This window comes from Acartia tonsa, chromosome 4 (genome assembly GCF_053477335.1).
Source record: "Acartia tonsa isolate MP-2025a chromosome 4, ASM5347733v1, whole genome shotgun sequence".
NCBI classification, from domain to species: Eukaryota; Metazoa; Arthropoda; class Copepoda; order Calanoida; family Acartiidae; genus Acartia; species Acartia tonsa.
The window spans coordinates 34912362-34938605 of NC_137263.1; the positions used below are offsets into that span (position 1 = coordinate 34912362).

A 26244-nucleotide genomic window follows, 5' to 3' on the forward strand; every position below is an offset into this window, starting at 1 on the left:
ATTAGAATTATAAAAAGCTTAATCTTTTGGGAACATCAAGTTGAAACAAGATTAGCTTTCATAATAATGATGCCTTGCAGAAATGAATAAAAGATCACTGTTCACTCGTGTACATACAAACAAAATAGGCATCCAATTACTTCATACAACTATCAGAAATTATTTTCAGTATGGCTTTAAAACCAATTAATATCCGCTGGATTAGAACCGGATCTCAGCCATTTAACATCGTATTACAGACAATTTTTCACGAATATTACAATAAAATTCATTCAAAATACCTGTAACTGCTTCCAGCTGAGGAAAATTTAAAAATAAATATTTATATGATCACGCAACCTTGCAACTAGTACATATTACGAGGGGGGCATCATAAAAAAGTTCTACACTAATAGACAAACTTTAAGGAGATTACTGTTTTTAAGGATCCTGTAGGTCATCCAAAAGACGAATACGCATTTTTAAAAAATAGTTGAAGATGTAAAAAAAAGCATAAAGATTTTAAACTGAACATCCACAAGTTATTAATTACCAGTTTTATAATAAAATCAACAAAATTATAAAAACAACATTTATTTTCTTAAAAACATATGATAATATTTTAGTTTACTAATAAACAGGGCTACTGTCATACCACAAAAATTATATTCCTCTACATTTCTCTCTAATAAGTTTTATCCCTAATAATCTTATATTTATATTTCTTTCTAAAGCTTATAAATACTTTAATTTCTACTTACAAAATATAATAAATTTTTTTAGCTAAATATCTAAAGTAAAAATCAATTTTTCTTTACATACTAACCCTAAAAAAACTTTGATTTTGTTAAAAATTTTGAAAATATGCTTTTTGCCTTATTTCTTTCAATGTTAAAAAGGAAATTTTCTAGAGGAAAATCACCGGTGCAGTATTTTAAAAATTACCTCTTACATCAAATCATTATAAGCAGATACAAAAATTTTAAAATCTTAAATTCTGATATTAGAACATTTCTTTGATGATATTAAATTAGGTATGAAAATAATTATTTTTGACAATTATAATTATATGAAGTTTCTATCACATTAACAACATTCATAATTTTATCATTTTTTATAATCTGTCTTTTTTATTTTAACATAATTTAGGGTTTTTATATATTTACAATAATATTACATTTAACATATTTACATAAATAAATAAAAATCAGAATTTTTTTGGTGAAAAATTATTTAAACTCAATGAGCAAAATCTCCCCCAACCCTTAATTAAAAACAAGCATATTTTAGATATAATTTTTTATCAGGAATCTACAGGCATAAGACAATAGCAAATAAATTGCAAATGATCATACACAAAATTACCCCCTCTCTAGATTACAATGAGTAATGAAAATGTTTGAACACTCAACTATATGAACCAACCAAACAGATTTTTATTTAATCCAAAGTGTGCCACGAATTGGCAGTTGGGTGGGGATGACTCAACTTGCAAAAAAGGTGAAATTCTACCATTTATCCTAAATAATTATTAAAGTTCGAAATTCAAATGCCAATCTTCTTTCCTAGTGGAATATTTTCTCTTATTTTTTATGTACATTGTACAAATTCTATTATCTATTTAATAAAATCATTTATTTCAATAAAAAACACTTTTGAACTAATTAAAATATTAAATGAATTAAAGTAATATTTCTTATTAAAAATAATGTATTTAAACACATTAAATTGATATACACAATAATATTTCATTCATTATTTCAAATTTGTGCGAATCTTGTGAAAAATGTACCTAATAATTTTACATAAAAATTACACATAATAACATATACATAGTAAGATTATAGTAAATTGTATGCTTTACCTAATTTTCCAAAAACGTTTGGGAGCTTTTTTAAAGTAAATAGTTTTAGAAAGAAAAAGCACCTTTGATTATAATAAATCAGGGATATTAAAATTTAGATTCAAAATTATTGCTCAATTTCAATTAAAAATAAGTTTATCTGACAGTTAGAAAAAATTTTAGGAAACTTTAACAGTAAAAACTGTTTCATTAATTGATGTTGAACAGTTAGTAACAGTATGTTTTTTGAGATTATACCTGTAATTAAGATTCAAAATTTATCGTTCAAACTTTCAATTCATGTTTTTACATGAAAATTAGGTTTTAGTATCTTAACCTAGGATTGAATGTATATTTTCGGTTCTTAAGATGTTCATTTTTGTTATAAATTTTTTGGTGGCAACCATCTTTATTTTATATTTTGGTTCCTACACTTTTCAATTTGCAAGCAGGGTTATCATATTTAGCCTCTAATTTTCTTTTTTATGAAGTGCAGAGCAGGGTGTCCAACTTGATAGTGCCTTAGTGTGACATTATGGCGGCAGAGTTGATGTTACCATGCCTCATGTTAATGTTGATGTTGACGGGGCAGGGGGCCGCGCCGTCGCTGCTGATGTTGCACAACTCCTTGTCAAGGAAGAAGGGATTGGTCACCACCATTTCTCCAGGGGGAGCAAGACCTACGAAAAAAAAATATCAAAAATCTTTAATATTTTTTTTCGGTATTGAAGTTCATTTTTTATTCCATACACAACAATTATGATTGAATTGAAATCAAATAACCCCTCATAATTAACTATCTAAAAATCATTACCAAAAACAAGAAGAAATTCATACCTGGACATTCATAAATAGTATCATCATCCTCATCCTCGCCTTGGAATCCTCCGCCTTCATAATCCTCGGCCTCAGGATCATCCACGTCAATGAGACTCTCCGTGCGGACAACTCTACAAATATAATTAAACTTTAGTATATATAAAATGAGTTCTTTGCAAATATCATCAGTCGTCTTCATCAAGATCAATCAATTAGAATTAGGACGAAGCCCAATCTGTCCCACTTTTGAGCAAGACGATTCCTATATGACGTCATATAAAGGGAAAAGAAAAAGGGAAGGGGGGGGGGGAAGAAAATCTCTTCAAAAGATATGGGAGAAAATGGAATCGTCTCGCTCAAAAGTGGGACAGATTGGGCTTCGTCAGAATAAGACGTGCTAAATGCCACGTAATTTAAGACTTAATAATAAAACAAAGCTAGAAGGATTAAAAAGTAGATTATAAAAATATTGGATAATGTACTTATTTTGATTTTTAGTTGGCATCTTGATATTTGCAAGTGTTATAATATTCTTTTGAAAACCCATCTCCGAATTTTTAAGCTACAGAGATGTATGATTTATATATAAACTAGCGGCGGCACACCTAGAATATTGTGGCTTTATACTTTAAATGGGAGGGAGAGGGTAAACATTTGTTGCGTTGACGTAAAATTGAGACCACACTATTGATTCAGTGGTTATCGATATCTATATGTATCAAATAAACATTTAAAAATCTTATTTCTTTATACCTACATTAGTGGCTGCGCCCCTAGCATCTATGGACTATACAGTTGGGAGTTTATGAACTACAGCCTAAAATCATCCCAAGCCTTAAATGTTAAAAATAACTTAAAACCATTACAGGACCTATGTAAAGCTTTACTATAAAAGGAGAACTAAATCGGTTCAGTATATTACTAAAATCTTAAGATGTTTATGAACCAAACAATTTACCTTTCTGTTCTATGCGTATAGGGAGTGTTGAGACTGGTTGGTCTCTGATATATTCTTCCATAGCTAGATCCCTCCCATCCTTCTGCAGACAATCCTCCTTGTTCACGGCTAAAATTAGAATATATATATTAATAAGTCTGATCAGATTTCATATTCAGTGGTTACGCGGGGAGGAGGGAGGGGACATTGGACCTAAATTACACTGGTACCCAAAGTTTTAATTATACACACAAGTTCATATTCGTTGGGGCAAAAATAATAGTGGCCAAAGTATATAACCATTAATTTTAATATGCAGAAGAGGTAACCTGATTATCATCTTTGGAGGTGTACGACTACGTAATCAACTTATCGTCCAGTGCCTTATACCTTTAGATCCCTGGTGATAAAATGCCTCCTTGTAGTCAAGGGGGTAGATTGTTTGAATATACCCACAGTATTACTAATGAATGAATGATAAAAAGTCCCAAGGTCGGATTCTCCTTAACAGGTTAGCTTCTCATAGGTCTCGGGAAGGTTTATAACTATTTTGGGGTACGGTACCACCACCCTCCCAAGAGAAATCGCTAGAAAAAATCCCCCCCCCCCCCCGAAAAAAATCTAAAACTTTTTTTAAATCTAAATTTTAAAAAATGGGTTTTGGGATTCAACTCACCCCTCAAATGTCACAAGAGGCCTCTAGGGGCGAAGCCGCTAGTAATACATATAGGATTATGATGTTGAGCTTGAGATATCGATAGAAGGACAAGCAGAAAAATAGTAGAGAACCTTCCAGAAAAAAAATAATCAGAATGACAAATAAACACACAGACTAAAAGACAAAGGGACAAATAAAGAACATTTGTTAATTTAATATTATATATATGAAATATATATAAAATCCATTAGCAATTAACTGTAACCTTTATAATGACATTTAAATCTTAAATTTGTTTTAAAATCAATGATAATTTTAACCACGTAAATATCAAAAGAAACCAATCACTATGTTATTTTTTAGTAAAACAGATAAAAAAACTCCTAATTTGTCAGGTAAATAATGGTTGTAGATTCGTAGAATATACGTGGATATTATGAAAAGGGAAAATTGTCGTCTATTTAGTTTGCTAACATGGAAAGGGGAAATCGTTCTTTTAGCCCGCTGCAAGTTTCACTTCATTACAGAACATGAAAATCCAAGATCCAAGTAATAATATATCTATCTAAAACCAATACTTTGCTCTAACCTTAACGGTGTAATTCGAAAGAGAATGGATAGTCAAAAACTTTTCCTTAAATTTTTTTAAATGTAAAAATTTATAATAATTAAATCAGAAGGTAATATTTTAAATAAGTCAAATGTCTTAAAACATTAATATTGTAAGCAAACACAATCCTTCAAGGTTACAAATGAGTGCCGGCTACCTAGCCATGAATTTTGATAAATATATATGTTTCTACGCTGTAAAAGTAAACAAAATAAACTGTAAAAACAAACAGTAATTTTTGTGAAACAAATTTTATGTTGTTCGATATCAAAAGCTTTTGTACTATCATAAAAGGTCACATTAGCATTAAACAATGAAACAAATAGAGTTATTATATATAGAGACAATATAGAGAAAGTATATTGTCTGATTCTAAGCTAAGACAGTAGCTGAGGCCGACTAAGTAAGCTGTAAAGTAGACATTAATTGGCCAGGGGAGTTTTCTAAAAAAAAATTCAGAATCCCATCTTAGAAAGCAGTCGATTATATAAATTCTCCTTTCAAAATCCTATTCTCCCTTGATAGGACAAACAGTCAAGTGTTTAAAGAGTAGAACCTCTTTGATTAGTGGATTCTTTGAGGTGTCAAAGCAGCTGAATGAATCTTACAGGACGGACAAAATAAGTCATAGAATAGCTTCGCTTAAACAAATAAATAAAGGCCTATTACATAATAACCTATACTAAGAGGTACATTATTATTATTATAGAAATATCATTATAGAATATCGATACTTCTATAATAATGAATAATTAATCTATCTTTGTATCATCCTAATAATATTAATCTTTTAATTTAAACATTATACAAGTATTATTATGTCAATAAGTAGCACAGCATTCAAAATAGATACAATTCTAGAAAAAAAAGGTTCTTTTGCAAATGACTTTGATACATTCACCAAAATTGTTTTAAAATAAAAAACCTTAAAAAATAATAATTCATCTACCTCATAATAATGTATGATAATTTGTCTTTGATTGATTGAAAATATTAAAGGTGAAAAATTGTAGTAAATTTTTTTTATCCCATTTTTCAATAACTTAATAATGACCAATTATAGACCAGTATACATTTTGCAATTGGTCAATATAAATGTATACTGGCCTATCTTTGGTCATTTGTATTTTATGACGTCACTTTTTTCATTTGCACTTTAAGTTGCTTTAATATTTTTTTTCATTTTATTTTTTCTCATACCCTGTCCTCAATTTGACCCAGAATAAGAAAATAATAAATATGTATATAAGATAATAACATTATTTATCCAATAACAGAAATTAGGCTTCATCTATTTGCAATAGTGTTGATAAATTAATCATTCATTTTTATGTCAGATACATTCTTCTATATATTTTAATGGATAGATTATATACGTGGATATTATGACAGGGGAAAAATTATTGTCGATTTAAGTTGCTATGTCCCCTGTCATTTATAAGTCAGTTCGTTTGTAGAAAGGGAGGGGGAAAATGGTGGAATTGGAGGGATCGTTATTTTTGCCCGCATTAAGATTCACTTTATTAGATTACATGATAATCTGGTGTAAGATCCAAGTAATAATGAATCCATTTATATATCTAATAATAGTTGAATTCTTAAAATATATTAAGAAGGACAGCTTTTTCAAAGAGTTAATCAAAAGTAAGTACGTCATCTATTTCAAACTAATACAAGGTGTATTTTTCAACCCATATAAATTCAAAATTAACAAAGAAAATGTTGATTCATGTAATTTTAAGTTACATTCCTACTTAAAATATGTAAAAATATAAAATTATTCATGTAATTTTAAGTTACATACCTATACTTAAAATATGTTAATATATAAAATATTCAGTATTTCAGTTTTTAAATCTAATTTATAAGTAGGATTTTTTATTGCATAACCGAGGTCAAACTACTAATACGATTACTTTTGCCTCGGGTTTGTGCCTCCTTAGTACTATGAGGGTATAGTTATTTCTCGCATCGTATTATAAACAGCTTTCGGTGGATATAATTCGGCATCTAAAGGCTAAACAAATTGGTTTTAATCTTATAATTGTACATTCTTATATTCATAGAAAACTGGATTTAGTACGATGATAGACATATTTTTTTCGTATGGCTAAGAACCGGTTCTAATCCACCGAATATTAATCGGTTTCTAATGAATACGAGAAAATATATGTATTAAAATCTATTTAAGATTTGAGCTGCGCATTTCTATTGGCTATAAGTAGGCTCTATTTGTAGATAAGCTTTACTTTATTTGCTGCGCTTTCATACATAGAATATTGGAAATGTGTTCAATGTTTTTATTTAATAATAACAATTTTCAGCACAATATTTTTGACATGTCACATGTCAATGTGTATTTTTTTTACATTTTAGCATACAAAAATGCTTTTTTTGTAGTTTAAAGTAAGTTACAAACAAAAAATAAGAAAATTTTCTCGTATTCATTCGAATCCGGTGGATAGGAACCGGTTCTCATCCATACGAAAAAACTATGTCTAGCATCGAATTATATCCAGCTTTTTACGAATATAAAAACTTGTTTTAATCTTATATTTGTACATTCTATATCCGCGGAAAGCCGTTTATAATGCGATGAAAGAAATAACTATTATCAATTTAGTGTAATCTTATAGGATAAGACAAAGAAATATAAAATGATTCACACCTTCAATTATAATACGCAAAATTAACCCCTTATTAGATTTAATTAAAGTTAAAATTAGTTAAACTTACCCTGAATACTTTCTGACAGGTTCAATGTGAGCTGGCTCCTCAGTAGGTGACCGGAAAGCTAGCTTAGCTGAATGGAAGGTTGGTGATGTATCCCTTTAAATTGATTGATTGATTGAAACTTAGATTTGAATGGTAAAAAGGAACATTAAAAAAAATGATAAATATCAATAATTGGAAGAGAATTTTTAGAGATTTTAAATCAAATAACATCCTAAATAACCCATTAATGTTGAAATGTACCATATAATAAAGGTTTAATTGAAAGTCCTAGGTATTATACAGCAAGCCCAGAACCTCCTAATGTACAACAACTTAAATATAAATAGTTACTTAAACATCTGGATTGAGGTCAGGAGAGTAGCTATAAACCAACCTGAGACATTTTCAATGTACAAATAATCCATTTGGAGCAGCAATTTCCGAGCTCTTTATAGTTGGACAAAAAAACTGACTATTGTGAATTTTTGATAACATAAATACTAAAGTATCAATGATTCCTGCTGAGACTGAAAGGTGTGGGACAAGCGCTAGCTCGAGAACAATATCCAACCCCTAGTTAAAATTACATGTCATGCCTTTTCTTAATATTGTTACTAATAAAAATAATAACTTAGAGATATTCGGGAAGGGGAGGGAATAGTTAAGTGTCGTGATCCTCCCTCCCCCATAACCCCCCCCCCACCCTTTTTCTTGTAATATTTTCTTTAAAATGCGGTATGATACCCTCCTTTTGTGCCTTTATAATGCTATGATAGTCGCGTGACAATTTGTTGGAGTTTCTGTAATGAGGTGTCTTGGTAGGGTATAAAACCCAGGAACAGAGTAGGTTTTTAAGATAAAGGTTTTACAACAAAAAATATAGTTCTCTGTATGCATACATAAAAAAGTCACTGGCACCAACTTTGTTCTTTTTAACATTAATAAATATTTTTTTAAATTAATTTTAAGAAAAGGCATTCCTAGAACAGCGAGAACACAGCCCATGGTGATTCCAAATACTGATATCACATAAAATCCTGAAATTAAAATGTTTAAAATTGGTAAATAATAAGAAATTCACAGCAAAAATAATGATTGCCACTTTTTTTAGTGTAACCCTTTTATGATTATAACTTAATAAATATTAGTATTTTATGTTAGAAATGTCAATAAAAAGACATTTATTTCATTGCACACTAATTTTATACGGCTGCGCTAAAAAAATTAATAAAATGGCTACCTTGATTTTCATTTGGTTCATCATAGGCATAATGAAACGATTCTCGTTTTCCCGAGGAAATGGCCAACACCCTGGGGCCCAACACAGCATGCTCTGTGCTAGCTGTCACTGTTTCAGCTGCTTTGTCAGAGGTAGCAGCGTCAGAGTTGTCATTACCACCTTTTTTTTCATCAGCTGCAACTTCGGCTGTTCCGATTTCTACCATTTCCTTTTCACCTGGAAATAAAACAGGATAACAGAAGAACAACTAAGAATTCTTTAAAGAAAAAAAGCACTCTTCTACATAGAATTAATTTTTATGATATTAAACTCACATTTCCTCGAACGCAGAGCTTAAAAACTTTAAGGGAACCTTGGCTCATACATTATTAGGTTTTGTTAAAAAACTAGTGTTTGCAACAGATATTAAATGGTAATTATTTTACATGTTTGAAGTACAATTTTTTTAGAATATGCTTTCTCTGTGACTTTTCAAAGAGACAGAGAGAGAGGATAATTAAACGAATTATACCGAAACCTAGTATATACCATTCAAGGATCTTTAAATAATTTTTTAAAATTAGGTTCCAGGTGAAGTGAATTCAATCTTTTTAAAAAGTATAAAACAATAAATGTAGAATGTATGTATGTAAATACCTATTAGAAAATAAAAAATGAAAAAGTGATTTTATTAATTTACCACTTGCACAATATTTTATTTCTGTTATTTCATACTAAATATTATGGTGTTTAATAAAACTAAAAATATAAAACAAACTTTACTTAAAAATTTTAAGTTTTAAGAAAAAAATGCATGAAATTTACCATATATCAAGTACAAAAAGTTAACGTAAAAATGAAATGAAAAATAAAATAGGTCAAGGTTTGCAAAGTTTATTATCTTTTTAAATTTACTCCTACAGTTTTAATAATGTAAGAGTGACCTATTTTATAAAAAAAAAAATCATTTCTTTAATTTGAATTCTTTTACCACAATAATTTACCTTTAGTTTTCACATTTTCTTCATCCTTTACTTCTTCAACCTCCGCAACTTTTGTGGTTTCTTTGACAGCTTTTTCAGTTGTTTCATGTTTATTTGCCCTATGGTGGACACTGGCTTGGTGCCCTGGTTTGTCAACTGGATGTATCAAACTTTCTGTGTGATGAAATATTTTTGGCTTCTCGTTCGCTTCGCCATTCCAGGTTTCTTTCTGGGACGGACGTTGTGCCAGGATTTGGCTGGAACGGGCGGTGTTCAGGTTTTGTTGCTGCTGTCTTATTTGGCCGTTCGGCGATTCTTTGTTCCTTGGTGACGCTACCGGCGTCGCTTGTTGCAGCGGTAACATTTGATTCTGGCGGAAATATGTGTTGGTTAAATAAGGCGGCTGTGCAAATCTATTCGCCGCTGCTTGATTGTTCCTGCCGCCGTTAAACTGCTGCGGATATGCGTTCTGTTGAGTAGGCGCTGCTTTGTGGTAGCTCCACTGCTGTTGAACACCTTGTCTTTGTTGTTGTTGTTGTTGCACTGACTGAATATGAACCTGCTGTTGCTGTTGCTGTTGAAATTGTTCGTTTGCGGGATTATGCAGTTGGCGAAAACTTTGTGGTGACTCCGCGCCGCTGCTTCCTATCAACGCCTCGCGACCAGAAAAGGATGTGGGACCTAAAAAAACATTTTTTTGTTGAATTCTATAAATAAATGTATTGACTAATATAAAGCTTCTCTATACAAATCTTGATCAGAATATTTTATAGCTTTCACCATTTGTACTTTATTTACCTATGATATTTCAAGGAAAAATATGTTGTTTAATCAATTTTAACAGAATTTAAAATGAAAATCAGAGTGTGTTAAAAAATGTGACTACTCCTTATTGGACAGAAATTAATTCAATTTCTAATTTCATTGACATAATTAAAAATTTAATTAGAAAGCTTGTATTATAAACAAGAAGCAAAATTCTAATAAATATGAATCTTGTAATATTTCTTGTTAGATTTAGAAATAAGAATGTGAAAAAAGTCACCAAAAATATTGTTTTTGAATTTTAATTAAGAAGACTGATTTTACTTGCATGGAAAGAAAAGATCTTCGTATGAACCTTAGATCATAGTTTGTAATTCAATCTAAAACAATTTACCTGTATCCTCTAGATTTATATTTCTTTCCAAGTTATTTTCCATTCTCTTCTCATTCATCTGCTCCAGGCTTAACTCCACCTCGTTCAGCAGCTCATCAATACTCAATGTCGTCGTTGCCTCTGTAGTAATTGGAGGGAAAGTGACGGGAGCTGCTGTTGTCTCTTCCAATGCATCAACAACTTCAGCAGCTTCGTTTAAAAAGTTCCACCAGGCAGAATCAACAGCTGCTTGCTGTTGTTGTTGGCTTAACAACTGTTGGTTGTTGACAGCTGTTGACTGTTCTTGCTGCTTTTCATTAACAGGTGCGGCTTGAAATTTATTGAGATAGGCACTACTGCCCGAAAAGCCTTTAAACTGTTGTGGCACAGCTGCTTGTTGTTGTGTTTGATACATCAGCTGCTGGGCGGATTGTTGCTGCTGCTGCTGCTGAAGACCAGCGTATTGCTGTTGCTGCTGTTTAGTCTCTTGGTTTGGTACCTGGAAATCAGCTGATTGACTGGATGATGTTGGTTGAGAAAAAACAGATGCCAAGAATTGAGAAGATGGCTGAAATTGATGGGGATAAGATGATTGATAATATCCATGCTGGCGGGCAGGCTGGAATTGTGGCAGAGGTCGGCCTCCAGGTTGTAGATATTGACTAGAAGCAATGTTGGGCAGCTGTTGCTGTTGATTGTAAGCAGTTGATGACAGCTTGGGTAGATGGTATTGATGCTTGTTTTGTGAGAAATCGCTAGGTGGCCTCTGGATGGTTTGATCCTCATATCCTACGGGCTTTGACTCCACGGATAACCTAAACAGAAAAATAATAAATTGAAAATCAGACAACATTCAGCTATTACATTCACTTTTATCATATATTTCTCACATTCCATCTTCAATCTTGTTTAAAACTCTTAAAAATTGCAATTAAAGTCAATGAAATCAAGCTGTTTAAGATCTCAAGTAAATTAGGTATATATTATTTTATTAAAATTAAGATTGACAAAGTTTCCAGACAAGTGTTATGAATGTACAAATAACTTTAGATAAATTTTAATATAAATAGAAATGTGTGTATATTTTAGTACTATGTTAGTATTATGTTTAGGGAATTTAATAAACTTATTATTCACAGAAATTATTTTGCTAGTTAGTGGTCAATATTCGTTCAGACATTATGAATTTAGAGAAGCTACGCTCATAATAATATGTATATATTACATATATATTTTGATCTTATAAAAGAAAAAAGTTGTAGGTGTATTTTTTCTAAGATATTGTTGTGAGGCATGTGGATTAAGTCAGTTTAACACAGGATGTCAACTTTACACGACGATTGCGAACTAGTATAAAAAATGGAATAGACATGAAAATTCGCGAAAACAATATTGTTTTTTTTTTGCAATATCCTGTTTGATATTTCAGATTATTTTTCGCCATAATGGATTTTTTATTACTTGGATCTTACACCAGATTAGCATATACTCTAATAAGGTTAAACTTGCAGCTGACTAAAATGACGCACGCTCTTCAACCCCTTCCCTCCTGCTGGAAGAACAAACTGACCAATACGTGACGTCTATGTTAGCAACCTAAATTGACGACAATCTTTCCCCTGTTATAATATATACGTATATTTTAAATCCATTGTGCCATATTGTGCCTATTTTAAATTAATTTGTCATAAAAAGCACATTCCCGTACTTTTTGTCTTGATCCAAATAATCTTCTCTATTTTTCTAATCAGTATATATTCTAAGAAAAACAAGAACAAAAAAATAGATTATTAGAGAAAATAAAATGTCTTTTTTTAACATTTTAGACGCCAAGCTGGCAAAAGTAATATATTTTGAACTAAGAATTATGGTAGTCCAATGGATATAGAATATACGTGGATATTATGACAGAGGAAGAATTTTAATCAATTTAGGTTGATAACATGGACATCATTCTTTGGTAAGTTCATTCATCCAGTACGAGAGGGGAGGGTATTAGGAGAATCGTATTTTTAGCCAGCAACAAGTTTTATTTTATTAGATTACATGATAATCTGGTGTAAGATCCAAGTAATAATTAATCCATCCTTAAAGTTTTATCTAAACGTTCTCTCTTTCATTTGCCTAAAAACTTTAGATACTTTAATCAAGTCTTGATTGGTTAATAAAAACCGGCAGAAAATTTTTCTAACAATAATTTTAAACTTCAGAAGAAGTAGTTTTGTCATTCATAATTGGGAATATTCATTAATTTATCGTTCATTGTCTTATACCTTAAGGTCATGGAACAATTTCAATGGCTTATGTCGTCTATGAGAGTGGTCATGATTGACGTTTTTTTAGACTGACCGTTATTTCATGCCTCTATTATTTTATTTACCATGATCAGGCATGTAAATTAAAGAGTAGCTGCACAACCAGAAAATAATGAATTCCACCAGCCTACAAAAGAATTTTCTGTGTCATTAGAATGGAATATCTCAAACATTCTTAATTTGATTTTTATTGAATTTGGATCTATGTTGGTTTATTGTATTTCTTTTTATGGATGCGAAGCTTCTATGTAATAAATGTTTTATAATTTTTGTGGGGGGCTTTTCGTTTGAAAATGGGTATATGCAAGACGTTTTTCTATAGAGGTAATTGGATCTAATTAACAATGATGCGCTTATTTTTTCAAGGTGTTCGTGATGCATATAATACCCCTTCCTCACAAAAAAATCGGATAAACCTAAGTCGGGGGGTGATTATACCGCCTCCCACCCACCCCCTCCCTTTTCTCTCCAATCCAAGACGTCAAAGGTTTCGCCTGTTTTTTAATCATTAGATACCTTAAATAACACAAAACAAAAAATACATCCTATAATCGAATATAATCATATAAATAATGTATGCTAGGATTACAAACAAATATAATAAATAGTTGATAGTTAGTCAGTCTTTGACACCTACAGATAAGCAGTATTATCGTTAGACAAAGGTATAAAAAAAAAATTATAGAACCTCTACGCTCACAAACACACAAACTCTTTGCAAATAATATAATAGATCCTGAGATGGTTTTAGGCTATTTTTTTTAAAAAATATTTCTGGGTATTGTTATACTTTTCCATATCCCTTTGAATATAGCGCCCCAACATGTTCCGCTAGTGTAATAAAATATAGAACAGCTACGATTATAAACTCCGAAACTCTTCTCAAGTAATAATGATGACAGGGACATGGGAATAGAACTACGAAATATAAATAACTTTATTTGTCAAATTCTGCCTTCAGTAGCCTAAAATTTAAGGGAAGAAAGATAGATTTAAAATCAATTTAACTACCATTTTCCCATCCCTCCCTGAGAGAGGGTATATTGTTATTGCGTAGTTGTCTAAGAAAATAATCGTAGCAATTAAACTTTTCTAATATATACACTGTCAAGTTTTTATACTGTTATTTCATCAAGATAAACGAAAATATTCTATATCTAAAATCTTTATTTAATGCCATATGATCCACATTAATGGTATGACACGTCGATAATATGTCAGACATGACCAATCTTATTTTATGATTTTTAGTTTTCAAAAATAATTTAAAGGGGTAGTTTCACGAAATGCATTTGAACTTAATTTAGTGAACCGCATATTTTTTCTTAGTTAATGGGGTAAACTACATTTAAATAGCATATATTTGAAATAAATTCAATTTTCTATCACGTAGTTTTTAAAATATCAAGACCTGAAAATTGTCTTTTTGTGATATATGCAATTTAAAAAGACGATTTTCAAGTCTTGATATTTCAAAAACTATGTGGTAGAAAATTGAAATTTTTTCAAATATATGCCATATAAATGTAGTTTAACCATTTAACCAGGATAAAATATGCGGTTCACTAAATTAAGTTCAAATGCATTTCGTGAAACTACCCCTTTGAGAAAGAAATGCGGGATGTGGGTGCTCTATATGTCAGCCTTTACCAGTCTTATTTCCTCCAAAAAATTCGACTTATTTAATTGAAACAAGGATCTGCACCTCTAGAATCTAGAGAGAGAGAGGGAGCAGTAAAAGTGCCTAAAATTATCCAAGTATATCTTTGTGGCTTCCATAGAACGGAGAATCGGTTCAATTGCGGGCAAAACGAACAAAAAAACTTAACTTCATTTATTTAATAGGATTGTATGTTGACAGAAAAGCATTAGTTTTGACAAGGTATATTAGAAAAAAGTAAATTGTTATTACGTCCACCAAAGCGCTATAAAACAAGGATGACAACATCCATAAAAGCGAAGCACTGAAACTGTAGGACAAACGGACATTAACACTTGTATAGTATCTGAACTGAAAAATCGGAACATAAATGTATAAATGTCGAATCAAAATTGTAGGTAAATTTGTTGAAAAACTGCTTAAAAACAGGATAATGTTTATGGACATACTTACATTTTTGGACTTGATTATAGAGTTGCTTCGCTTATAATATTGTTCTTTGTTGTCCCAGGAATCAATATACCAAAAATCAGATCAAAAGGATAATTAAAACACTTGAAAATTTGTTGTTAAAAAAGTAGAAAAATCAACATGTTTAAAATGGACGTACGGGCATTCTGGTAATGATTATAGAGTTGCTACGCTTTCTAAATCGTACCCAACTACTACAGGAATCATCATGCAAAGTTTGAAATCGATAGGACAATTCTAACATGCCTAAATTAACGAATAAAAGCTATCTATCTCGGACGGACGATCGGACGGACGGACCGACCCTAATTATAGAAAAGCTTCGCTTTTAAAAAATAAATAGATAATATAAAAGAATGATTATCTGTAACAAAGCTACTCTAGATGTAATGCAAGGCTATATGTTAATAAGTACTAATTTGAAGTACATGGTTTGTGGAAGAAAGCGAACATTGAACTGAAAATTCATTTAAAGTTACAAATTTGACAATTTTGTTTATCATATTTGGAGATGTACAATCTGCACCAAATTATCGTCCACTGTCTAATCCCTTAAGATTTCTGACATAGATATCTTTTGTCTTTCAAAATATTAACACAAATTGTTAGAATTAATTGTTTTCCCTGTCGACAAAACTGTTGGCTTTCTCTCGATTGCCGGTATTTTTTTGTCGACTATAGGGTAAAGTGGTCATGTTTGAAATATTATCTAGATGCCATATATCAAACTGTCGCCTATAAAAAGTAAAAAGCTGACACATTATTGATTTAATGATAAATGTACTAATGACAAAATGATTACAAAGTTTTATAATAACTTTTTCGTATTCGTTGGCTTTATAACTATCGGAATTTTAATTGGATTTGATAGGTATGTTTTTTAAGTTGAGTGTCCAAACGTTTTAACCACTAATTGTAATCTACAGAAGGAGTAATTGTGTGTATTGCCATTGGGGAATTTTATCAATTTATCGGTCATTGTCTTATCCCTTTAGATCCCTGTTACAATCTTATGTTGATATAATAACTATATAAATATTGGAACTTTTTCTATCTTTAGTAGAGCCACACTTCTTATGTACATATATTATCCTTGTTATTTTATTAGAATAAACCTCTAGGGAACTCCGAAGTAGTTATTGTTCAATTTAGTTCTATACCGAGGATTTATTAGTTTTTCTTTATCCATTTTCTGTTGTTTCTTAGATGTTTATTTTATCGCAATAGGGATTCAATAGTTATGACGATTATATATAATTATAATTGCTTCGCCCCTAACCTCTATATAAGGCAGGGGATGTGAAGAAAGTAGCCTAAACCCACCATATGATATTTTCAGAGCTTACCTAAAAAGTCCTACTCAATCATACCAGCAGTATTCATGATCTATAACTTAAGACAAAAAACCCTACTACTGATAAAATAGGATATATGACTAGTGATGGATTAAATTCATCACATGACCAGTACAGTGGGTATTACATGAGAAGCCCAGCCTAATCGGTTCAGCGGTTACGATGGTCACTAGACGGAGAGACAGGCATCGTTCAGTGTTTACTATGTATCATAGCTAGCATATAATGTTATTCTAATAATGATTTTTTTCCAGCCATATTAAGTTTCAAATGCCATATAGCCGACATAAATGATTAAAACTATGCATTGTTTTTTTTTTAATTTAAGATAGAGTTCCGTCCGTTTAAGAGATGAAAAGTAACATGATGTTGAAATTTTTGGGATTTGTATTTAAAATATTTTCAACTTTTATTGCTTCATTCTTTTCTTTTGTAGTTTCTTTAACAAGGATAAAAACTTGTATAGAAGCGAGGCTCACTAAGTAATAAATTAATGATGAATTAGGATAGCTTCTTCCTCGACAATTCAATTTTAATACAATATATTTGGCTTTTTATTCAGAAAAAAAAACTGAATAAAAATTTATAATGTACCTAAAGCTCTGGGTAGCTGTTAAAAGCATAAAAGGTGAATATTCTTTTATGCACAAATATGCTTATCTGCGGAAAAGCTTTGCTTTAAAAAATTCTGTGTGTTTGTGGAATTCTCTTTTTCATAAAAGAAAAATATCTCCCATATTTTTACCAATGCATGCCATTTATATTGAAAAGTAGAAAGATATACATAAATCTTTTTAAATACGGCGATATTCTGCATATAGGGCGTGTCTGTAAGTCTGACGACTATTAATGATGCAGATTTCAGCATGTTAGAATTGTTCTATCGATTGCAAACCGTGTTTGGAGTTTCTCATAGATATGAAGTTTAATCTTGACATTATATAAAATTCATTTTAAGAGAGAGCATGTTGAATAATCCTATAATATAAAGTAGTAAGGTGTTTGTCTAAAGCGAAGGATCTCGCTGAGGGCTGTACCGATGCGGTTTTACTTTACAGTGTAACTTCGTATAGATCCTAGGGAGGCAACACATCTACCACCCCAAAAAATATTTTTTCCCTTTAATTTTTTGTTACTTTTTATTTTTGAAACTAAAAGATGATTGGGGGGGAGGGGTTAACCAAGCCGGCACCTAAAGTGCTCCTAGAGGCCTTAGGGGCGCATCCGCTAGTATTCTATAATTCAATTCATTTTCCTTTTGTCTGATTTGTTGAGCTTCGCTATTATGGATGTTGTCATCCTTGTATTTTTCCAATCCCCATAGAGTTTGAATATTCTATCTTTATCTTATTCAACTTAAATATTTAAATATCTATCTAAAAATTATTTTGTTTCTTATAAAGAAAAAGTACCTGTTTTATGAGTCATTAGACATTAACTATAGATTATACCTTGTAGTTGTAGGTATCTTCATATGCAGGGCAGCATTAACAAGCTTTCAACAGGTTTAAATCAGTAACGTTAGTTAAGCACTAGCTTTCCACAGAGTGTAATGCTACCATCCTTGTTAATGTGTTTATAATCTAATGTTAATACAATAACTAGAATGACAAAAACATAATAGAACTAAATATAGAATAATAGCTACTTGATTTCATTGGTATAAACATGTTCAAAATATTATTTGAAACTTTTTTTTACAAAGCAAGGCTGTTCTATAGTTTGAATACGTACGTCACTATAGAAAAGTACAAATCACCCTGAAGTAAAAGTAACAGAATGTTTTCTTTTTTTGTGTCTGTTATCCTGTCTGTCTGTCTGTAGCTTAAGATCTCGCTAACTTTTGTACCTATATGGTTCTACTTTATGATGAAGCATTTTATAGGTCAGGGGAAGGTTTATAACAATTTTAGTGGACGGTACCATCAATCTTCCAACAGTTATCGCCCCTAAAAAAATCCAACCCATAAAAACTTTGTTACTTGATTTTAAACTAAATTTAAAAAGTTGAGGGTCGACATCCATCATCTTTTATTGTCCTTTTAGACAATTCTTGTAGAGGTTTTGGGAATATAAACAGTTGCATTTTATATTGATTGTGGAATTTAAATGTTTCATGAAGAAATACATTAGCTGATAATTACACCTGGGACTCTGCAGGGTCACCAAAGGGTTTATTATATGATTACAATTTTAGTTCAATATTTGAACACACAAAGTGTCGCCACAATCGAATTCTTTTAAAACAGAGTTTTCTTAAATTTATTATATCATAAATTTAAATTTTCTTTTTCATGATTAGAAATTAAATACTTCATTATAATGTAAATAGCAACATGAAATGAAAAAAATGAATTTGTTTTTAATAAAGTAAAATAATGGGTCTTATCGTTCTGGGCAATGAGAGTTTATTATGGATTATTGGAGTACTATGAGTTTTCAACGAATAGTCTTTGGAAAACTTGAGCTCGTTTATAGACATTTATTTCCTATATAGATCTGACATGGATCTTGAAGCAATTAAGCAGGCCGTTTTGTACAGGTTAAAAATTGGAAGATTTCATTAAATAAAAGTTATCGCAAATATACTTAGTAAATAATGGCCAAGGCTGATAAGAAATCCAAATGCCGTCAAAAGTGCCATCTTGGCGGATATTTACATTAACGTTATGTCCACTACAACTGAATAGAATCCTATTAATGCCAAAAAAACGCTTTTCTATTAATGAACTTTATCTTACTTTAATGAAAACTTCATCTATGACATTAGAGTAAAACAATAGAGTGGGAAGGGTTTAAATATCTGCATGTCCCCACCCCGAGGCCCTTGTGCGGACTTCCAATTAGATCTTTGAAAATCAACCAATAGCTTCGGGGTTATTAACACAGGCAAGTCGTTACAAAAGAGTAGAAAGAAATATTCTAGCAGATGAAAAAGGGGATCGTGGTAGTTGCCTGGTTATACATCTATAATTAAAGTTTTATTTCTATGACTGCCCTGTTTTTATTTCAAAAGTGTCCGTTTTCGTGTGTATTTCTGATTTATTTTTTTAAATTCGGACTGTCCTATTAAGGTAAAGGTTCTTGGTAGTGTTATATTTCAACTATAATTGATCTATTATACGGAAACCAATACTCCGATGTATTTTTCCAGTTTATTTTCCTCGACAAATGTAATATTTTCTCTTTATTTTGATGTTTATGTATTAGACTTCTTCTCTTTTTAGTAGCGAAGATTCTCTATAAGTGTTAAAGTATGTTTGTTTGTAAGAGAAGGCAATAATCTCTTCCCTTATTCTTAACTTTTTCTTTTCCTTGGATGTATTTATGTAACTATCTCACCTTCTATCTCTTTTTATATATATTCAATTGTGTATTTTTTTAAATAAAGAAAAATCCGCAAAATTTTCATAAATATCCTATTATAAAAGGATCTCACTAACCACTGAACTGATATGGTTCTCCTTTACAGTGAAGCTGTTTAAAGGTTCTAAGGTGGTTTTAGGCTATTTTTTGCCCTTCCATATTCCTTTGAATATAGAGTCCCTAGATGTTAGTATAATATAATGCAGTTAGTGATCTAATATAAAAAAGAACAACTTCGAAATAATTTTTGATTTCTTATATGAAATACTATTACTTGGTTTATATATACATCTTTAATCCTCTTTTGTCATCTATTTTTATATTTTTCCTCTGTTTTGGTTTTTCTTAGAAAATATAGGTTTAATATGTCATCAATATTTATTGACGCAGCTACCCTTGTCAAAATTGTTGTTATTATCTCTTATCAATTTTAATAGTTTATATCGACTTTATTGCTTTTATAGAAAGTGGACATGACTGACATAATTGCGAGATGCTATTTTCAAAATTTTTTTTGCAATAGGTATAATAAAAAGTAATAATAGCTTTCATAATATCGACATTATAGCTACATACTTTTGTTGACATAATAACTAATAAATTTTTATAACAGGGATTCTTTTCATTTTGTTTATGTATTCTATAACGTATCTGTTGGCGTAAAGTGTATTCTTTTGCATTCAATGTTGAAGTAATTTGTTGATGTCCATTCTGTTGCTTAAGATCTAAGAAACGGCTGAACATTTGTGTTTTAATTTTCAGGGAGGTACCGCTCTGTTTGGTCCTATTATTTTTAAATCACAACAGAAAAAGCTGCATTAAGAATATTCTATGTCGTTGGGGGAGGGTGGAAGGCCCATTACTGTCCCAATGAAAAAAATATACTTGTAAATAAAAACAATTCTAAATTTAGGCCAATGCAATGTATAAAATTATAAAATTTGTACTTTTTAATATGCATTTTTTTCCAGGGGAAAAATGCAAGTTTTTAACTAATGACAATTTCCGTGAACGGGAATCCCATTCATAACAAGGAAAGCAGGTTGTATACAGTTTTAGTTTCCTCATTTTGTTGTCTATCTGTTTGTCTGTAATGCTTTTTTTTACACGATCTTGTTTTTCGTGGATTTTTTAATACTGTTACAACGTGCAGAAGCTACAACTTTATTTTAAAAAAAAAATTTTTACATTGACGTTAAATGTTCAAAAAGATGTGTTTATTTTTTATAATCTTTTAGTAATAAGGTTAAATTTCAATCGTTTTTTCTTGTAATTTAGACTAAAAATGAATGATTTAAGTGCAAATTGTGACCCAGGTTAGATTTTTTTTCAAATCTAGACCATAATGTTTAAAACTATGGGCAGAAAATTTAAAATATGTGATTATAATTATATAAACATACTTTAATTAGTAAGTTCTAAAACTTAATTAATAAAACTTTTAGAGGTTTCAGAGAAATATACTTTTATCTAAAAGTTTTTGCAACAAAATGAATACATTTAAATTAACTAAAAAAACTATCTCCATAAAAAAAAATTTTATTGAAAAGTACTTAAAAATAAAATAAGACGTCTGTCTGTTCATCTAAAGTAATTTCTATTGTGAACCAATGCAACAATAACAGCCAACTATAAAGTTATACAACATGAATTAGTGATAAATAAAAATCATAACTCGATGGACAAAATAAATTAATACTTAACTCTTTATTTCAAAAGACAATGTATCTGCGATTAAGTAACGCTAATAAAACCTTTATTACCTATTTTGGTTCGACTTAGTCTCTCCCAATTTTCCAGTAGTAAAATGTCCCAAGCTGTGGAAATTTTTCAGTCCTCGTTTTTCTGTCTGCTGCTGTTTTAATTTTTGTTGTTGTCTTGCTACAGGTTTGGTGTTGGTGGCCATTTTGTTGTCAGCTGTCATCATAGCATCCACCTGTCCTATCTCATTTGACAGCTCGTTCAGATAGGATGTCAGGTTCCAGGTAGGGCCATCAGGACTCTGACCTCTGTAGCTGGTGGCGGGATTAGCATTAACTGGCATGTTGTTGTTGTTGCCAGGTTGTACACCTGGCATAGCTCCCATCCTGGTGGCTGAATATACCTGGTTGTTGGATGCCTGTCCAGCTCTCATCATTGAAGGGACATTATACATCTGCTGTTGTTGTTGTTGTTGTGGCATAATTCTATTGTTGATAAAGTTACCATTACTGGCTTCAAAATAGGCTGCCAACAGCAAAAATGTCATCACAAGCGACGCAGAACTCGGCAGTCGTGGCCGCCAAACCTGTTTTCTTGTCATTTTAACAGCTTTGTCACCGGCGGCCCTGCTGCGCAAGCAAACAGCTGACGATCTTATATACCGGCGGCTAACTCCGGCAGCGGCTCTTGGGATCACTATTTTGTGAGCTGCTGATGCAGCAGCCGACACAGAGGTGAGTAGCTGCTGTGGCGGCCCATGGTCTGGCCCAGGTATATTCTTTGGGCTCTCCAGGGTGGTTCAAGATTTACTGAAGACCTTCTCTCTCTCTCTCTTTCTCTCACTTCTCTTCAATACTTCACACCTACACACATTCTCTCTCTCACACACACACACTCTTATGCAAACAGAGCAGTAAAGAGAGAGAGAGAGAGAGATAGAATAGAGGTAGATAAATTTGAATCTTGGTTGAGTACAAGAAAAGAGAGAGACAGAGAGATAGAGGGAAGGGGAGAGAGAGAGAGAAGAGAGAGAGAGAGAGAGAGAGAGAGAGAGAGAGAGAGAGAGAGATAGAGGTAGATATATTTGAGTCTTGGTTGAGTACATGAAAGAGAATAAAGGAGAGAATGAGAGCAAAAGAGAGAGTGAGAGAGAAGAAAGGCTGAAAAGAGAAAAAATTTTACAGAGTAAGAGAAACAAACCCGAAAATAAAGAATACGAGGTTAAGTTTAGGTTTTAGTTCAGGAAAGTAGAATTTAAGAGAATCTAATGAGAGGGGGGGGGGGGTGGGGTTCCTGGAAGAAAAACAAGAGGGGTTTTATAAAGAGGAAGAAACCATATAATTTGTTCATGAATAAAAAAGGGAATTACTCGAGAAGAGAATGAAAGAAATGGAAAGCTAATAATATTGCCTAACACCTGCGTTTAATAGTCTTTTCATTACCATAACTAAAATATTAAAACCTATCAAATGTTATTCTTATGTCTAACTGACAAAAATAAAAATAATAACCTTATTTTATGATACAAGTCTTATATTTCATTTGAATAAAACTTATAACAAAAAGGGGGATAGATAAGGAATTTTTTTAAATAGGGGGGGGGGGACATGGAGGTTGTAAATTGTCCAGTTAAATGGGAAAGTTAAAGACGTTGTAAAATTACTTAAAGAGAGGAGAATTTAACGAGGCCCAATTTAGAGAATATTTAGGAAAGGCGGGTGGGGGAGGGATAAACCTTTCCCTTTCACACACACACACCCCTATCCCCCCCAGCCTCGGTGTAAAGTAAAGTATTTGTCAATATAATATTTTATTATTTTTATTCTATATTATAGTACATTTTTTATGAAGATTTATTAGGTTTTTTTTATTATTTATGCGCAATTCTATTCATTTTATATTATCACAGTAAAAAATATTTTTGAAAAGAAAATTTTCTTTGGTAAATTTGTTTTTTTTTAGATTTTCTGTAAAAAGTTTTGTAATATTTGCAGGAGAAATTTTTTCACCTAAAATTTTTTCAAAACCGAAGCTTTCTATATTTCTAGGGATGGTTCGTCTGTCTGTAGCAGATTCCTGTAAGTAACAGACAGATAAAATTTAAAAAATTAAAATTATTCAGAAACCAAACATCTCTACATTTAGGGTCTGTTCCTCTATGACAGATTCCCGTCACAGACAAATATCTTAAAAGCTCAGCATTTTTTTAATCATTATCAGAAAGTCGATAGAATATTTTTTTATTTTTGGCACTTTTTTACAAGAAATATATGACCTAATAAATTGATTTTTTTGAATTGTCATTACTAGAACGATTAGGCACAATGATAAAGCGAATAATAAGTTTTCCAAAATGTAACATTTTTTGTTGTTGTGAATGATACATTCCCAAGCTACCACAATGGAAAATAGGAAGAAAGAAGGGCCCGTCGATCAACCATATCGTACCACAGTCACCCTGGGCAGGATACCCAGCTACCACCTCGTTGCTGGGTAGAGGGAGAACATACATCAAAAGCTATTTGAATGTTTGTCGCTATTGACCATAATGTTTGTTTGTAGGCCAGTCTGATTTGTTGAGTTTCGTTCCCATGAATGTTATAGAAGTTGTCAACAAAAGTGTATAGACGCAGCTTTTCTAAACTAATAACTAATCTGTACGTCATTTAACCACTGAGACAAACACTCATGATTGTAATGAAAGATGTTTATCAGCGACAAAATACACTTCTGATTAGTAATAATCTAATTTGAATAAGGAACATCTAGAGAAGAAAGGGACATTTGACTGTATATTGAGCCGGTACCCAAAGTTTTATATACACGATATTGCATTTGTTGGCTGAAAAGCTTTGGGTACTTTTATAAAAATTGAAATTCCACTCGGTGGGTAAACGCCTGAAGTGTTTTATCGTTTCCTCATTTTATTTTATCTGCATGGGCTGTACATTAAGATATATAAGTTGGAAAGAATTTTAATGTTAGAGGGAGATTTGAAATCTGCATCAAATTTTAAGGATTTTTTATAAAATTCTTTTTTTGTATAATTCTTTATCTAAAAGCGGAAATACAATTTAAGGTTATTAATTTTGCCAACTGTGATTGGTGGATTAAAAATTATCTGCGCTCTGATTGGAGAAGCTTAAGTGTCGCACATCATTCAACCAATTAGAGGAGCGCAGGTAGTTTCCAATCCACCTATCCTATTGGTCAAAATTTATGAACTTAAATTGTATTTCCGCTTTTAGATAAAGAATTATAGAAAAAACGAATTTCATAAAAAATCCTTAAAATTTGATGCAGATTTCAAATCTCCCTCTATCATTAAAATTCCTTCCAACTTATATATCCTACTGTACATCATTTATCGCCGATTGTCTTGTTTAAAAAAAACTCGACACATTGGATTTTTCATCTTTAAAGTCATCATTTTCAGGGATCAACGAAGAGACAGACGGATATTGTGATTTATAGAGTAGCTTCGCTACTGACAGATAAACAAAATTGTTTCTCTTAATTAACAAAATATATTTCTAGATAAAGTTATCATAAAAATTTATAAAACAATATAATAATTCTACAAAAATAATAATAATAATACATAGAGAAATATAAAAATTTGACTAATTTTGAACTTTTTGTGTTCAATAACAAACCATTTGAAATCATAAAGCAAATATAAAATTATAACTACATTAATATCTTCTATAAATAACTATGTTTTATTTTTGCCTTAAAATTTCAAATTTTTAATAATACTTTAATATAACAGTTTTAAAGGATATTTTCAAATATTTTTAATAATGCAAAAAATATGACTTACAAATATCATAAATTTGACAAAATTGATAAGTTATCATTAGGAAAGGTCTTAAGTTAAAGCTTTAGGAATAGGAATGTACAAACAATAACATAATGCCCAAGTCACAAAGAAAAAAAACCTTTAATTTCTCATAGTCAGTATAGATTTTTTCAGGGATCGGAAGCCTCACGTAAGCCGCGTGTAAGCCTCAGTGAAATCGTGATTTTATCACTATAAAATTCAGCTGGATGTATAAAACGGCTCTTTAGCAGACAATCCTTCTTTCTTAATTTTTTTTTCTGCTCACAAGCAGGTTTAAAACTGAGGCTTATGCGCGGCTTACGTGAGGCTTCCGATCCCTGGATTTTTTATACTTCTATTTATAAATGGTCAGATTTTTGTACAAGTTTAGCCTAAATACCAAAAAATTGTCAAAAGAGAAAGCAAAAGTTTTTTTTGCAACTGTTTTTGTGGCTTGGGCATGGAGAAAACTGGATTAAAATATATCGCACAGGATTGAAATATCAAAATTTCAAAATAAGTTCCAAGTTGAGAAATGGCTGGGATTTAAAATGCAGTGGATAGGAGATTGGTTTAAACTTTTACTAAATAAATTATTGTCAAACTTTTGGATCAAATTCGTTTTCAGAAACTAAACTTTTGGTAAAATAAG

The 26244-nt window shown here is 31.1% G+C and overlaps 1 protein-coding gene across 1 annotated transcript; it reads right to left on the reverse strand.

The window, feature by feature from the left end:
- Window positions 1-557: 557 nt before the first annotated feature.
- Window positions 558-22578, reverse strand: LOC145316944 (uncharacterized). Its single transcript, XM_080157793.1, has 10 exons — window positions 21832-22578; window positions 10923-11716; window positions 9785-10444; window positions 8802-9017; window positions 8541-8598; window positions 8079-8133; window positions 7583-7674; window positions 3600-3707; window positions 2660-2772; window positions 558-2502 (listed from the first exon to the last, which is right to left on the reverse strand). Exons 1-10 carry the CDS (start codon window positions 22368-22370, stop codon window positions 2345-2347), a joined length of 2793 nt encoding a protein of 930 aa, XP_080013919.1. The 5' UTR covers window positions 22371-22578; the 3' UTR covers window positions 558-2344.
- Between the last annotated feature and the right edge of the window lie 3666 nt (window positions 22579-26244).